Below are 14726 nucleotides of genomic sequence, written 5' to 3'. Positions count from 1 at the left end.
GGAGAGGAGCATGGATGTAAACCTTACGTAAATATCATAATTTGATTAAGTTCCTATAGTTAGCAACAATGGTTTCCATGGCGCACGGTTGGTTGGCCTTTGGAGTGGGCTCGTCCTCTTCGCCAAACCGTTCAGTCGAGTCTTCCTCTCCATGGGCGTGCTTCGCATTCGAGTTGTTCTTTTGTTCTTTCGATGGCTTCTATCCCGAGGCAAATGAAGATGGGCGGAGCGCGAATGAATGTTATCCTCTACGCCAACGAAAGGGCTCTTAGCACATCGTTCGCCCATGGAACTCGAAATGAAGCGAGCCATTCTTCCGCTAGTCGAAATTTTCAATCGGTCATTGCCTTGCCTAGCGTGCCTTAAGAGGCCTCATCACTCCCACTCGATCGGTCTTTGTGGGACGCACTAATAGCTATAGACGTTTGCTATCGCTTGAAAATTCCAGAGTAGGCTATTTCAGCATTTTCCTGTACCTCAAATTTTAACGTTTACCTCGGTATTCTCTCACCTACAAAGTTTATAAAATTGAGATGGAGTAAAGAATTCTATTTACTCTGTAAATATTAATTTAGTAACAATGTTTTTCAATGTGGTACAATTATGGTAAATTCAATGCCGTTAAGCTGATTTACGCATGCATGAATTTATTTTACCTAAAAACATTGCTCTTTACTTTATCACGCCATCCGTTATTTGAGTCATAGTTATTGCAGATACATTTACATCATCACTGGTCAAAAATCCAACGGTTGAGTTGGCGTATCACTATCCTCTCAGTTCTCCTATTGGCTAATCTTTTCGCACTTGGATATTTTCTCTCTTTCACACGCTTCTTTACCAGTTCCATATACTTTGTTCGAGACCTTCCTTTTGCGTTCTTGCCATCTACTTTGCCCTCGACGATTGTCTACATCAGACCATCATGTCTCAAGACATTGCCTATAAGGTTGTTCCATCTCCTTATCACGGTTTTCTTCTCTCCTACTTTTCTTAGCACTTCCTCGTTACTAACTCTGCCGATACATTTGATCCTCATCAATCTTCTGTAGCACCACATTTTGTTAGCCTCCACTCTTGATTTTTCCGCTGTGTATTTCTCATGGAATTTAAATCCAAGTTTCCACTAAGCGAAAATTTTATTTTTCAAAGTGGGCTCAAAATTTTAAGTTTTTGGTTGATATAGACCCAAACAGATATTTTCACCGAAATCTGAGACCCTTAGGGACCAACGTTTGCTGAATTGAGGTGGAATGACCCTCATTTACATTTACTAGAGTACCCTTTGCTGTTTGAAAAGAAAATAAATGGTTGTAATTCTTCATTATCTCGTAATAAACCAATATATACTAGAGTTCACTGTAAATGGTAGGATATATATTAAGGTCTACTATTGAATTTGTCGCCCCCATTTCGACTCTTCCCGTCTTAAACGTGCTTGCGTAGCTATTTTCCTTTGTGCCTGGTGTTTTAATATTTTTATTTACGAATATATTAGTATTATTCATCACTATAAATTCGTAATTTTACACTTAAATGAAATTTTTTACAACATGTTTCAGCTGCTAAGTTAGCATTTGTTATACATTGTTTGTTTTTGTTACATTATTGACATCACCTATGTACGCATGATTGTATATGTAAAAATAACATTTACAAATAAATGGTATAAAATACTTTGAAATATATAGATAAATAAAATAGCATTATTTGGAATTTGCAAATGAACTACATAAAAATGAAAAATAATTATTTAGCAACGGACATGTCTGAATCAAGATTATTTGATAGGAAGGGTTGGCATAAAGTTTCAACGGAAAAATACGAACTTATAGCTATGAGTATAAATAACTACCACGAAATGAAGTCTGACGTTGTTAAACATACACATTTGTAGTATTCACTCATGTTATTCTACCATCGCCTTTTGCTTAACGTGGCGAAAGAAAGGTCCGCTTTCCCTTTCTCGGGTTGTTGAAAAAAAAAAACGACGTAACACGCAACAGATTAAAAAGAGAACAAAAGCCGATCTGTTTGCGTCTCTGCCTCCCCCCCCTTCCAGAGGCCGCCGTCCTTGCCTGCCCGCGCGCCTCGCATCTATCTTCGGATATTATTTGGAGGTCGGGCAGCGTTCAATAAACTGGCTCGCCATGCTAAATGTCAAACGGCCAGGAGGCTCTCTGCGGGAAAGAGGCCGCGCTCGACTTTTTGCATCTTGAGTCTTCTTGGGCGGATCTCCGAAGAACGGTTTCCACGCAGACGAGCTTCATTTATGCTCGTCAGTACGCGACGTGCGGTAAACGGCGCGCGGAGCCCAAAAATTTCGCGACTCACTAAAATCGTTGTAATTTTTCCACTTTAATCTCTTAGGCGTTGCTCTAAGAAAAGGTCCAAAGCCTTCAACACAATATGCAAGTTATTATTACTAGGATGGAATATTTTTTATGGAATTTATATAGTATATAATAAACGTACATTTTGTACTCTTGTGAGTGCGACGGTTCGGTGAAATAATGCTCGGTGGTTGTAATATGTACTTAATTTTTCGAGCCCAGAATGATCTACCGCTTGTGTTATTTTCTGAAATGTCTAAGGATGAGGCGAGTATTCAGCGGGAAGGTGATGTTGAAAACAGTTTTCGAGGGAAAAATGTTGAGTGAGCGATAGAGAGGAATGAAGAGAAGATGATTTTTCAGATGGAATGAAAGGAATAGGCCTTATTGTGTATTGTATTCCGTCCACGCCCTCCTCGCCCTTAAAAATGGTAGCTCCATGTCACCCATGATTTCATGCGTCTCCGTGCGTCTGCTTGTCTTCCTGCCCGAGTGGTGGATATCCCGCTCTTCCCTCGGTAAACAGTCTGAGCGACGACACAATTATTGTCTAGCGTGAGAAAGGACGCATGGATCAGGCTGGGAGGAACGGTGGAAAACAATGGGCGAATTGATACGCCGTATTTTCTCCCGCCGATTTTTTTCTCTCTCTCTTGGCGGGCGTGGTCCCAGTCCGCCTGGGGTAATTGTCGAGCCGACCCCCGGTGACCCGTTCCCCACGCCTACGCCAGGAAGACGCCAACATAGCTGAGGTACATGAAGGGAAAAGAGGAAGGATGCGAAGTGCCGGGGACGCCATTTAAGGAAGATCCGCCTCGAAAATGAATTCGCACTGTTCCTTATTATTCTTGATGACATTTGATAAAATGCTTCTCATATCTTATGACGTCCAACTATTCGCATCTGCTCACAAGTTGTAATTTTCGGATGGGTAAACCCTTTTTTGTGAATTTGTGAAGGCTTGAAAAGGATTTTTGGCTCATGAATGGTGAATCAGTATAGCGAAAGAAAGCAACGCTGATCGTATTTTTAAAGGACGGAATTCCATATAGTTCACCGCTATCAATCAAAGAGCTCATGTGAAATTAAAGTTAAGAGCTATTGCAAATTGCTGGGTAAAAATTGAATCACCTGGTTCAGGATTCATTTACAGCTTAATACGTGTAACTTTTTGGACAAATATGATTCCTAAAAAATGCTCTCGTTGCATAATTCGCAAGCCGTAAACTTCTTTTTGTGAAGGCCTTAAAAGCTTTTTTGACGAAGGAATGACGAAGCATATTGGTGAAAGAAAGCAACGCTGATCATATATTAGTGACAGCGTAGGTAAAATTTCATACAGTTGATCCTGAATTCATCAAACAACTTAAGCTGAGCTGAAAAAGTGTTTGGAAAAATGATTTTTCTCTCAGTGCAATGAAAGTGCTGCTAAATTCTCCGGGATGGCTATGGAGTAAGTTGAATCAGTCAAAGCTGACTATTCAAACCGAACGAATTTGAAATGCTCAGTTTCGACTTGAAGTTTGGCAGTGATAGACTCCTAATGTGGCTCAAGTGCGCCTTCCGTGTTTCACGCTCTTGTGCCCCGCAATGCGCCCCCACTCAATTTCGTAAAGGTCACGGACGTGGGAGCTCTCTTTTCCTTTTTTTTTAGCTTATCCTTGAGCGAAAGAAGTCGATCTTCTTAGGACACCTCTGAGATGGCAAGGCAGCGTGAAAGCTTCGTCTTTTATCATCCACACGAGTACATGCGAGGGTACTTATTAAATATAAAGTCATCAATGCTTTAAATCCAGCATGTATCAAATCCTTGTTTCAATACTATAGGGATCCTGAAATAGTCTTCGATATTTTTATTAAAAATTACAGATTATGTCTATTCTTAAAAAATACCTGCGGAGATATTTTTTTGTACAGAAAATGAATACCCTCTTCTCATCAGCATATATTAATTCCTTTTTCCAATTACTGAGAGATCCTGCAATAGTCTTCAGACATTATTCTTAAAAACTCAAGAGCAATCGCTTTTATGTTTCTAAAGCCAAGAAAAAGTTTATCTAGATCTTTTCATGGCATAAAAGCTGTATCTTTTGGGTTTCAAGTTGAGGATTATGGAATAAGTATCCGAAAACGAAACACGCCTATTACATAACGGTTGCTTACACGGCTAGGAATCAAATTCTCAGCTACTTTCTGGCGGCGTGTTGAAATTCGATACTGGATAGGCCCCATCCTAACTTTTGACTTATTATTTTTGAACATTATTTATTTAATAAATATTGCTACAAGTAGGCTTTCGCCTGGTAGTAACACGAGAATCGAAATAAATGAGTAAGGAGCCATTATTCTTACAAACGTAGGTATGCTATCTAAGTGCGAAGTAAATGACCAGAAAATACACCTTTAGGAGACAAAAAAATACGCTAGTAAGAATACCACGCTTCTAAAAAATGAAATTTGAACCAAATAACCCAATTTCTAACGCTCCCTAATGAACCGCATTGACATAAACCAAAAGTTGAGGAACAATTACGCTTAAAAAGTTTAGTACTTGCGGGGAAGATCTTAAAGATTTCTTCCGGTATGTCATTCCACTCCTTTATTCCTATAAGTAGGAAGAATGCCTTCAAAATATCCGTTTTCCGCTTCTTTATCTTGATTTTGAACTTGTGATCGTTCCTTCTTACGTAGCAGAGTGAGTTCAGATTTTGACCCGTTTTCTTCACGGGCCGCTCTTTTAAAAACTCTCTGTAGTCCCCACATAACCTATTTTTAATTAATTATCTTAATTTCAATAGTTTCCACTGCATTTAAGGTAGCACAACTGCGATAAATATTCTGTTGCACGTTATCGGTTGGGACTTTAATCTGGCCTTCCAGTGGATTATTAAATATGCGGTTACCAATAATTCAAACATTTCCCTTTGCGCATGCATTAAATTTTCGATATTTTCATTCTGCTCTACCTATTGCACTCATAACTTCATAATAATTGCCAATGGTCAATCTAGTTTGACTCTCGTAATTCTTGTTGGCGACGTTAAAAAACGTGGAGTGATAGTATTACCAAATGCTTTAGGCAAACATTTGCTTAAATATTCATGCAAACATGCAACAGGTTTCTCCTGATTTGAGCAAGAGGTGCTGTTCATCATTCAAAACTGGAATGCGGCTGTTGAAAGTGCTGTTGCCTGTTTTCGCATTCGCGACTCATTTACCTCGTCTAAGGAGTGGAACTGGGTGACTATAAATAATATTTCTTCCCACGATATACTCGATATCGGGAATTAACATCAGTTAGGGGCGAGATAAACATCTCCTGCCTCGTATTTATACGGTAGGTATGCTGGCCAGCCGTAATTTCCTCCAGCTCGGGCCACTCCCCAACTTAGTCGCCGACGCGAAAGGGAGATTGGCCGGAGGACGCATGCGTGCTTGTGCGAGGTGACCTCGAATGCTGCGGGAGTGATGACTGAAAAAGAATCTTTAAGGTCTAGGTTACGCTAAGAGTGAACCTCACGCGCCTTTGACTCACCACGACGTGATTTAGTCCGCAGCTACCGGTTTTAAGTCCAGATTGCTTAGGCTCGATTTTTTTAGAAAAGTTAAATTTTTTAACATTTCCGTAAAGAGTGCTAAGCATGCGATTCGAGCACCAATACGGCGGTGTTCGTAGAAGACATAAGCGTGGAACTAGGCTAGATTTACGGGAAAATTAGCAAAGGGCTTTGGTCGATTTTGAATCAACTGGAAATTCCACGTGAAACTTAGGAACGCGCTACATCGTAGTAACATTATTTAATGCACTTTTTCATCCGTTTTTTGTTGGGTCCAACCGTGAATCATAGGAGGAAAAATTTCGGTATGAAAAATATCATGGATATGGTATAGAGTTGAGTACATAGTTAACTCCGGAAAAGACATCGATTCGCTTTCATAATTTTTAATACCTTTTGTGCGGCAGTTAGCCCTGATATCTGTAGAATTATAATGGAAGGTGTTGAATATGCTTTATTTAAAAAAATAAAAACCTGTGATGCTAATTTGTCATTCATAGCTGAGATTTAATGTGGAGCTATTTTTAACTGACTTTTAGCAGTTTTAGTATCCTGTGACTGAATTACTGCTTATTGTTCCCATCCTTTATTGTAAGGTTCCTCTCGCAACATGTATATGTAAAGTTGTAAGCGCTAAAGCAGCTCTGGGGATATGATTCGACAAAACATGCCGAGTTAGAACGTTTGAAAACAGTTAGGTATTCTTTCATTGGTTTCATTTTTCAAATTGCAATGCGTTAGCATAGCACGCGTGCGGTATATGTGCTACATAAACACGTAAAGCTAGAAAAAACCATAGGTTTAGGTACAAAAGGTACGTTTGTAAGCTCCGAAATATTATTTACTGTGACTCTGTGGAGAAAAATAAGGTCTTCCAACTCTTTCTTAGAATAGAGGATTGATATAAATTTTATTCGAATTAGAATCCGATGACCTACAGGCGTATTTAACATCTAAATATACATATTACCACGGAACCTGCTTCAATAGTCGTGTGGCGGGGTTGCTAGGTAACCAGCCGTAAAAAAATAGAAAAGGAAATTCTCCATCAAAGTTCCACTTAGCATTTATTAAAGTCCCTTATTGTGCTGGGGAAAAACGAATTACTATGGCCTATGTTCGGCAAAATATCTTTCTTAATTTAACGGTTTTATCGGATTTGGAAATCAAGAAGAGTTCTATTATAATGTGCTTCGTGTTGCTCTGAAAGATATCCATTCTCAATAGCTCAAGGCATCTAATTGTAAGTGGTTCTCGAAGCCTCCAAGTCTCTAGCGACTCCCAGCCTAATTCGTTTAACATCTGTCCACGCTTCCTGTGCGCCCGGGGCAGTTTACGATGAATCGCGCAGTTTTCTGTTGTATTTTATCAAGTCTACGGTTTAAGTCTTCCTGCACCGGATTCCAAATTCTCGCTGCATATTCAAGTTTCGGCGAGTTCGAAATAGCACCTCTCTCTCATTTTATCATCCGGAAATCTTCCCCGTTACACGCTTGACGAATCCTAGCCTCAGAAAGACTCACTCTCCGGAGGGTATGGTTACATAACTTGATGCAATTTCGAAAAATGGGAAACATTTTCAAGTTAGGCATTAGTAAGAAATTAATTGTTGGAATCTACAAGTAATAATGGAATAATTATTAGATGCTGTTATGTTTCAGTAAGTTTCTATTAGTAAAAAGTAGTAGCAATTAAAAATTGAGGTAATGTAGAAGAATGCATTCATAATGAGTCCAAAAAGTTACCTGTAAATCTGGGGATTGCATGTTTTCCAGCTGCAGAAATATGATTGGATATTATTTGCGTTATTAATTTCATGGGCTCAAAGTGAAAATTTCGAGAAATTAGTTCCATTGCTATTAATAATACGATGAATGTTCTTAATGAAATTTTCGAGGAACGTATATGAATCAGAAGTTAGTTAATACGAGAACAAAAATTTAAGATCAGAATTCTTGCGGAGATATTTTTGAAAACATCTCCGTCGTTGTGATATCGTTTGTACTATTACGTGTGATCGGAGGAGTTGGAGTACGCGCGAAGGCCGACTTGGAGGGCAGCGCCCCGACGCGGCGTAGTACTACTGAATCACTCTCTCCGTCTATCCGCTGCTCCCACCCTCCATAGGGCAAGTACCTACCCCACTCCCCCCCTTTCTCTCACCCCCCCCTCATTCCACTCGCTCCCTCTTCCCATCTCCACTCCCGCTACTTCTGAATGCCTCCCTCTTGATAAAACTCCAGTCTCGGGCTGGACTCTGGCTGGAGAATACCTTCCACCTCCTCCTTGCCTCCAGTGTCTTCCAGGGGGCGGGTTCCGGCGCCCTCTGGAGTTTGTCCGGGCGCTAACTGCTTATTGCTTCGTGTTGGGCGATTTTGGTGGCAATCGACTCGGGATTGAGCATTTTTCAAGGATATCAGTGATGCTGTGTGCCTTCTTTAAAATGCTGTTTGTTTGGTTGTTGATTGTATGATAATGAATGAAAAGTTTTTTTTTGCTATCAGCTTGATGAAGAATATGACGAGTGAATATGTATGAAATGAAATGAAGGAAAGAAATAGTGAATTGTGCTGGATTAAGTGTACTTTATCAGTCAGTGGAAGTATTTCGCGGCAATTTCATGGGTGTTGTCTAGGCGATTTGTAATGGAACAAGGTACTTACAAAGCAAGTATTTTTAAACTTCCCCTTCATCCCTTTTGCGTGGAATTGGTACGAAAATACGACGAAACTAATAGTACCTTATCAAAAATAGGGCATTCCAACGAAAATCTTCTAGTTTTTATCGTGGCTGACAGTATTACCCACGGAACATGATTTTTTCAGCAGTTCATTTTTTTGAGGAGGTATTCGTGCTTTCGGAATTGGTTTTAAAATTCATAGCTAAACGAAAACAACGCGGAACACTATTGTTCCTAAGGGGAAGAATTGTCTGATCGTTGGTTGAGGGTTATTTTCGATAGAAATGGAACTGCTGTAAACTCAAAGTTCTCTTCAAAGCGCTAAATTCGGAGAATGTCTTAGTCTCTAAATTCCTTACAGGTGCATTGGTTGAGTTCGGATGCTAGATTATGAAAAATATTATTTTATGTTACCTAATTTTGGCGAAGGAACTAGTCTAGGAGTCTAGGAACCGTAGTGCTGAAGATTCTTTGGGTAAGAAGGTTTTTGGGCGAGGAGGTTTTGAGGCGAGATGTATATATCTGCTAAATTCCTGCATACATATCCGGAAAAAATCGATGAAAAGAAACAACTGTTTTTTTAGGATGTGTACTTCAAATTGAGTCAGTGGATATACATCGAGATATTTAGGTTATCATCTATCACTGCATAGATCATTTAGTTTTCCGTCCTATTTACTAGTCTAGCTTGGTAATTTTGAATGTAATTCATGTGATAGGACTGATAAATTCAAAATATTACCGCTACTAAAATAGTTATTAACCTTTGATGTTCTCACCCAGACGTAGACATCAAAATATTGAATTTAGCTGGGTCACCTTGCCCTTCCACGGTGCGATCGTAATAATTACTGTAAAAAGGTTTTGTTTGAAGTATACGTTGTGATGGAATTAAGCTTGGAAATACTGCTACAAAAAGGAACAAATCGCCTTAAATTTCTTCTAAATATGATTGTATTAAAGTTTCTGTCATTTTAGATTAACCGAATTTGCCACTATCTATCGATCGATCTTCGGTTATCTGGTTGAAGAGTTACTGAAAAAATCAGTTATACCTGTTGTGCCCTTAAAACTTAGATTCAGCCATTTTGCTGAGTATTAAGGATATTGGAAAGAGCCGATTGATAAGTTCTTCTGAACTGAATCAACCGATGCTGTTGAATCGTGTTAGAAGATAAAATGATCGCGGGGAGAGTGGCCAATCCAATGACATCCTGAGCAGTGTTGGTGTTAGTTGATTTTCTTTTGTCCCGAGAACACACTTCAATCAGTCGAAAATGAATTAATTGCTATTTATTTATTAAGTATTTATTCTCCTCCGTTTGAGTGCCTCTTTTGCGATGTGGAATAAAGTTATATTTCGTAATGAATAAAAAATTTAAACTTTGTTTTTCCACAGAATATGTAGTTTTACATTACGGAATCACCCGCAATTGAATTTTAAATTACCCCGCTAGGTAACCCGCGGTTATTCCTAGAATATAGTCAAATATTGTGTTTTTGCATGAATATTTACACTCTATTGTTGGAAGCAATTCCAAGACCATTAACATTTTTAATTCAAGGTATCGATCTTCATTGAAAATACTCTTAATTGGAATTCAATGCTCAATCAAGAGGCAGTCATATTCATCTCACAACCCGTTACATTTCTGAGCATTGGAGCTGGTCGAGAAAGAGCGAGCGGGAATGTATGGTAAAGATTGCCAAATTGGATTTCTTTAACGGCTGTTTTATGGCGTTGACTCTTCCGCCCTCGAAGGCTAGGTCAAGGAGAAAGGTAATGGTTAGGGGGTATTTTTAGCCTCGTTTCAACATTCTCTCTTTCATCCCTTTCACTGAAGATCCCAATTAGCTTAAACTATTTATGTTCCTAATCCACTCACAGTGAAGAAATGAATTTTTCGTAGGTTAATGACAAATTGATTGTATTCAGTACCTATATATTATATTTTGATAATGCCTTTTATTCATGCTGCCAAAGCTCCCTGGCGATTACCTCCATAATCAGTGATTCTAGAGTTATTTTAAATTTCACTCCCATGGCATTTTGGAATTTTATTGGAGGATCGAATGTAAATACTATTTTGTATTTCCTCAGAATTATTTCAGAAATGGCTGGAAAATTCCCAAATGTACCTATGATTATTATATTTGGATCCATCTAAGCTTGCCAACTTATGTGACTTCCCTACCGAAATTCATCATTGCGATACAATATTTATCAAATTACAGTCCATGTGAGGGATAGATGATACTGCGAATCAACCATGCCGTGCTAAATAAAGGATAACTGGATGTGCTATAATGTTTAGCGGTTATACACTTTCTCGAGCAACATAACTCGACGTTTGAAACATCTTTCTCTATTGATGCTTTCTTGAAAACCCAAATTCTATTTTTGTTAGATTACCGTATTTAACTGTCAGATATCAGTTAAGTGCAAACTATATTTAAGAGTTTATCATGTGGAATTTCACCAAACTCAATGTTTGCAGTTTATAAAGACATGCTGATTGCAGATCGGTAAGGTTATTTTTTCACTGTCATAAATTTCAACATCAAGATATATTAATGAAAGCTATGGTTTATTCATCAGCTCGAAGCGCAGACTCAAGTATATTCCACATGTTTCGAGCACGGCAGTGACGAATTAATAAGGTAGCAGTAGCTGAATTCCATGCAGTCATGGTTAATATTGAAATTTTAATAGTAAAAAAAAATCATTCACTATTCATGTTTCCGAACATGCCACAAAACTTGAAATACCTTTTTATTATACAATTTTAAACATACTATTTAGCGCGTTTCTTTAGTTGTAGCTTTGAAATTAGAACCTTATCTTTCAGGTGTGAAATAGTGCCTGTGTTATACGCAACGCCTCCATTAATTATTTTACAAAAATTAAGTATGAGTGGAATAGGTTTCAATTTTATTTCACTCACAAATCAAAATAGGTGGAGAGGACGCCCTCAATATTAAACCGTGATCTTCCAGCTGTTACAGTTACACCGTCGTTCGGGGTAGCCTATTGGGTAGAGCATTTGGATGCTGATCCGGTCCGGGTGAAGTATTCGGGGGTTTCGAAATCCCAAACGAAAGCACTCGAATTGTGAGGTGGCCCAGGGAAAGGAAGTGGCCCCACTACCATGTATGTTTAAAGTTTACATGCCTGTGGTCTAATCCGCGGTGAGGTGTAGTCTCACCCAGCCAAACCTCAACCTTCGTATTGAATAACTTGAGTGAGTGAGTTACACCGCCAGTTCTTTTTCTCTAGTTATTATTTTTATTTTTCTGTGAAATATACTTACCAGCATAATTATCAAATGGTAATTTCTCTCAGTTTTTAGTCGTAGATTCAGGCTTTAGGAATGATATTTAATTTAGAATTTTTTTTGTTGCTTGTTTACTACCAGCTGAATCTGTCAACGGTGAAAACTGTTCTCACGTATTTCATTACCCCTTTCGTATGCAATAATTTTTTAATATACAAATCAATGCTTGTTAGTGGTTGTGCAAAATTATATTTTCAATGTTTTCAGTCGTTTCTCAGTTGACTTACTTCATATTTGATAAATAATTTTGTTAATGTCACTTATTTAATAAAAAATACGTTAAGGTTGTTAAATATGTGAATTTTACAAAGTTATTTAATTACATACGATATTTTTCTTTAAAATGTGAGAGCCAATGAGAATGAAAGTATTATTGCGATATAACAGTGTCTTTCTTTTTACCATCTTGGCCTTTTATTGTACTTTTTTGCACCAAACTGATCCTGGTAAATGTGCAAAATAGTCCTTTACAATCCGTCACACCTTTCATGCGCTCTATGTATGAGCTTTTTTCTTTCGATACTTGCAAGTGCTGATATTCTTTTGGCACAGTTTTTCCACCATCCCTTCAATAATTTTTGCTATTTTTTCTGCAAAGCGTTCCTACTAGGTGCTTAATAGGATTATAGTATTTTATTTTCTTTGTGTACGATATTGTTTTATGAAGGATAATTCAGTTTGTATCGCATAGTATTGGCACTGTTTCATCGCTCATTCTGCAATTATTTCTGAAATAGTTTGTCAAATCAAACTTCTCTCACCACAGGTACTGTAGGAAAGCGTGCGTAATTTTTTCATTTCACGTCTTTGGTTTCAAAAAGTAACTTTCCATCTCACGATTAGTTCCCCTCATGGCTCAGTTCCCTTGTTAGTCCTTCCATGATTTATGAGCATTTTTCTTTAGAATGATACCACATGGTGCGTTAGAAAATAGTGCTTTACTGCCGTAAGTTATGTTGCAGATGAAGAAGAATTAAAATTTCATCGAAAGATATTAGTTCCCCTCCTGGCACGGTTTCACCGCTATTTCTGCAATGATTACTAAGCTAGTTTGTTAATTCAAACCGATTTCACTAGAGATATTACAGAGAAGAGTGCTTAACTTTTGTCAGTAACGCCTTTGGTTCAGAAGTATAAGTTTCCAACGCATGATATAAGCGATAAGTTCCCCTCCTGGCACAGTTCCTGAGATAGTCGTGATAGCCTACTTGGCTGCCACCCCATCCCTCCTATCGCGACGGCGTTGTTGCACCGTTAAGCAAATGTTTTTTACCACCCTCTCTCTCTCCGACCGCCCTTTCGCCCCCCGCTGGCTACTCACATAGATCGAGAACGCCATCGTGCACTTCCTCTCTCCTCTCGGACTCTCTGCTCACTCTTCGGCCGTTGAAGTCTCTTTCCCTTTCCTTGCGAACCGCGCGTTCAAGTCTCCTGGGCTCCCCGGACAAGTCTCGACGAACTTCTTCCAAAGGGACTCTCGGGCGAACTGGACGCGGGATTTGGACGCGGCAAAGACACGGCAAGAGGGAGGAGCACTTGGGAGAGGAGGTTGACGGTTGGGTCTCCAGGGGAACAGTGGTCCGTAATTACTCCCATTCACCTTTTATATCGATAAAACCCTCGACCTTAAGACGGATACCCTTCCCCTCCCCTGGCCCCCACCCCACTGCCCTGATCTCTTAACCCTCGGGACCCCTCCCCCTCCCCCTCCATGCAACTTCTTTTCTCCCCGCCCTTCCCCCTCCGCCCCCACCAGCTCCACTGCTCCTCTTTCTACTACCCTTCGCCCACATCCCGGCCACCACTCCCTTCGTCTTCCCCAACTTGCTTGTCCAAGAACTTCCTCCACTCCCTCCCTCCGTCCGACCCCTCCCTCTCCCCTCGCCACTCCCTCCCCGCTATTTTCAAGGTAAGTGTATCCTCCGTCCTCCCCGTTTCTCACCATTCCCAATGGCTGCTGCTGGTGCTTCGTCTGTCCCCCCCCTCCCCTCCTACCCATCTCCCCACATCGCTCCCTCACAGAAGATTCGAATCCTTGGGACCACTGCTAGTTTTCTCTTGGTAGTTCGACCCGTCACCACTCTTATCGATGGTAGTAGCCACGGCAGTTTACTCTGTTCTTGACACCACTCGTCTGTCTTTAGTCTAAAAACAGACTGCCGTCGGCCTGGAATCATACTTTCAAAGCAAATGGACACTACAGGGTGGAGTGGAGAATAAGAAGTTGCGATAGAATAAACGATTAATTTATCTTTTACAGGTTGAAGTGAGAAAAGTAGAGGGGAGATGCCCTGAACCCAAGAGATGAGTTTAGTTGGCCTGAAAGCACGCTCTAAACTGTGAATACTCAATTCATTTGCTAACTCTTTTCGTTTCCCAAAATAAGTTTGCCGTTAACAATGTTGGTCGCGCGTCATCATTATCAATATGTAAGTGTTCCAAGGCCTATTCGTGTCGTGTTAGTGGAAGTAGAAGAGCATAAGAACGACATTTTAGAAAGAGAAAGATTTTCATCTCCTATTTTCTGTTAATTAATTGAGTTGGCTTGCCGTACCTATCGAGAAATGACATAGATAGAAAAAATGCAAGCTGTATATAAATTATATTATTGCAAAACACTACATGAAATTCGAATAAAATTTGGCATGGAAGAAGATGGCTTGGTAGTATAGCTGAAAGCATGCCTCACCTTCAATCGAAAGATAAAGATATAAAGCTCGTATCCCAGTTAACTTATAATTATTTTTAATAGTGAATTTCATCCTTGATGAATATAGCTATGTTATTTTCCTGCGTCATTAAATCAACATTTTCCACTTGC

General features: G+C 39.4%; 1 protein-coding gene across 3 annotated transcripts in view; it reads right to left on the bottom strand.

The window, feature by feature from the left end:
* Positions 1–14726, bottom strand: part of LOC124161545 — a 164616-nt gene that overhangs the window by 33642 nt on the left and 116248 nt on the right. The window contains exon 1 of one of the 3 annotated variants that reach the window (XM_046537917.1): positions 13227–13501. The exons of the other annotated variants lie outside the window; for them this stretch is intronic. Within the exon in view, the coding sequence (XP_046393873.1) occupies positions 13227–13244 (18 nt within the window). The 5' untranslated portion in view covers positions 13245–13501. Of the gene's footprint in view, positions 1–13226; positions 13502–14726 lie in introns of those variants that run through there. 3 annotated transcript variants of the gene reach the window in all.

The sequence above is a fragment of the Ischnura elegans genome, chromosome 6 (assembly GCF_921293095.1).
Source record: "Ischnura elegans chromosome 6, ioIscEleg1.1, whole genome shotgun sequence".
In the NCBI taxonomy this organism is placed as follows: Eukaryota; Metazoa; Arthropoda; class Insecta; order Odonata; family Coenagrionidae; genus Ischnura; species Ischnura elegans.
The sequence above is the reverse complement of the archived record's forward strand: the minus strand, read 5'-3'. Positions and strand labels throughout refer to the sequence as shown.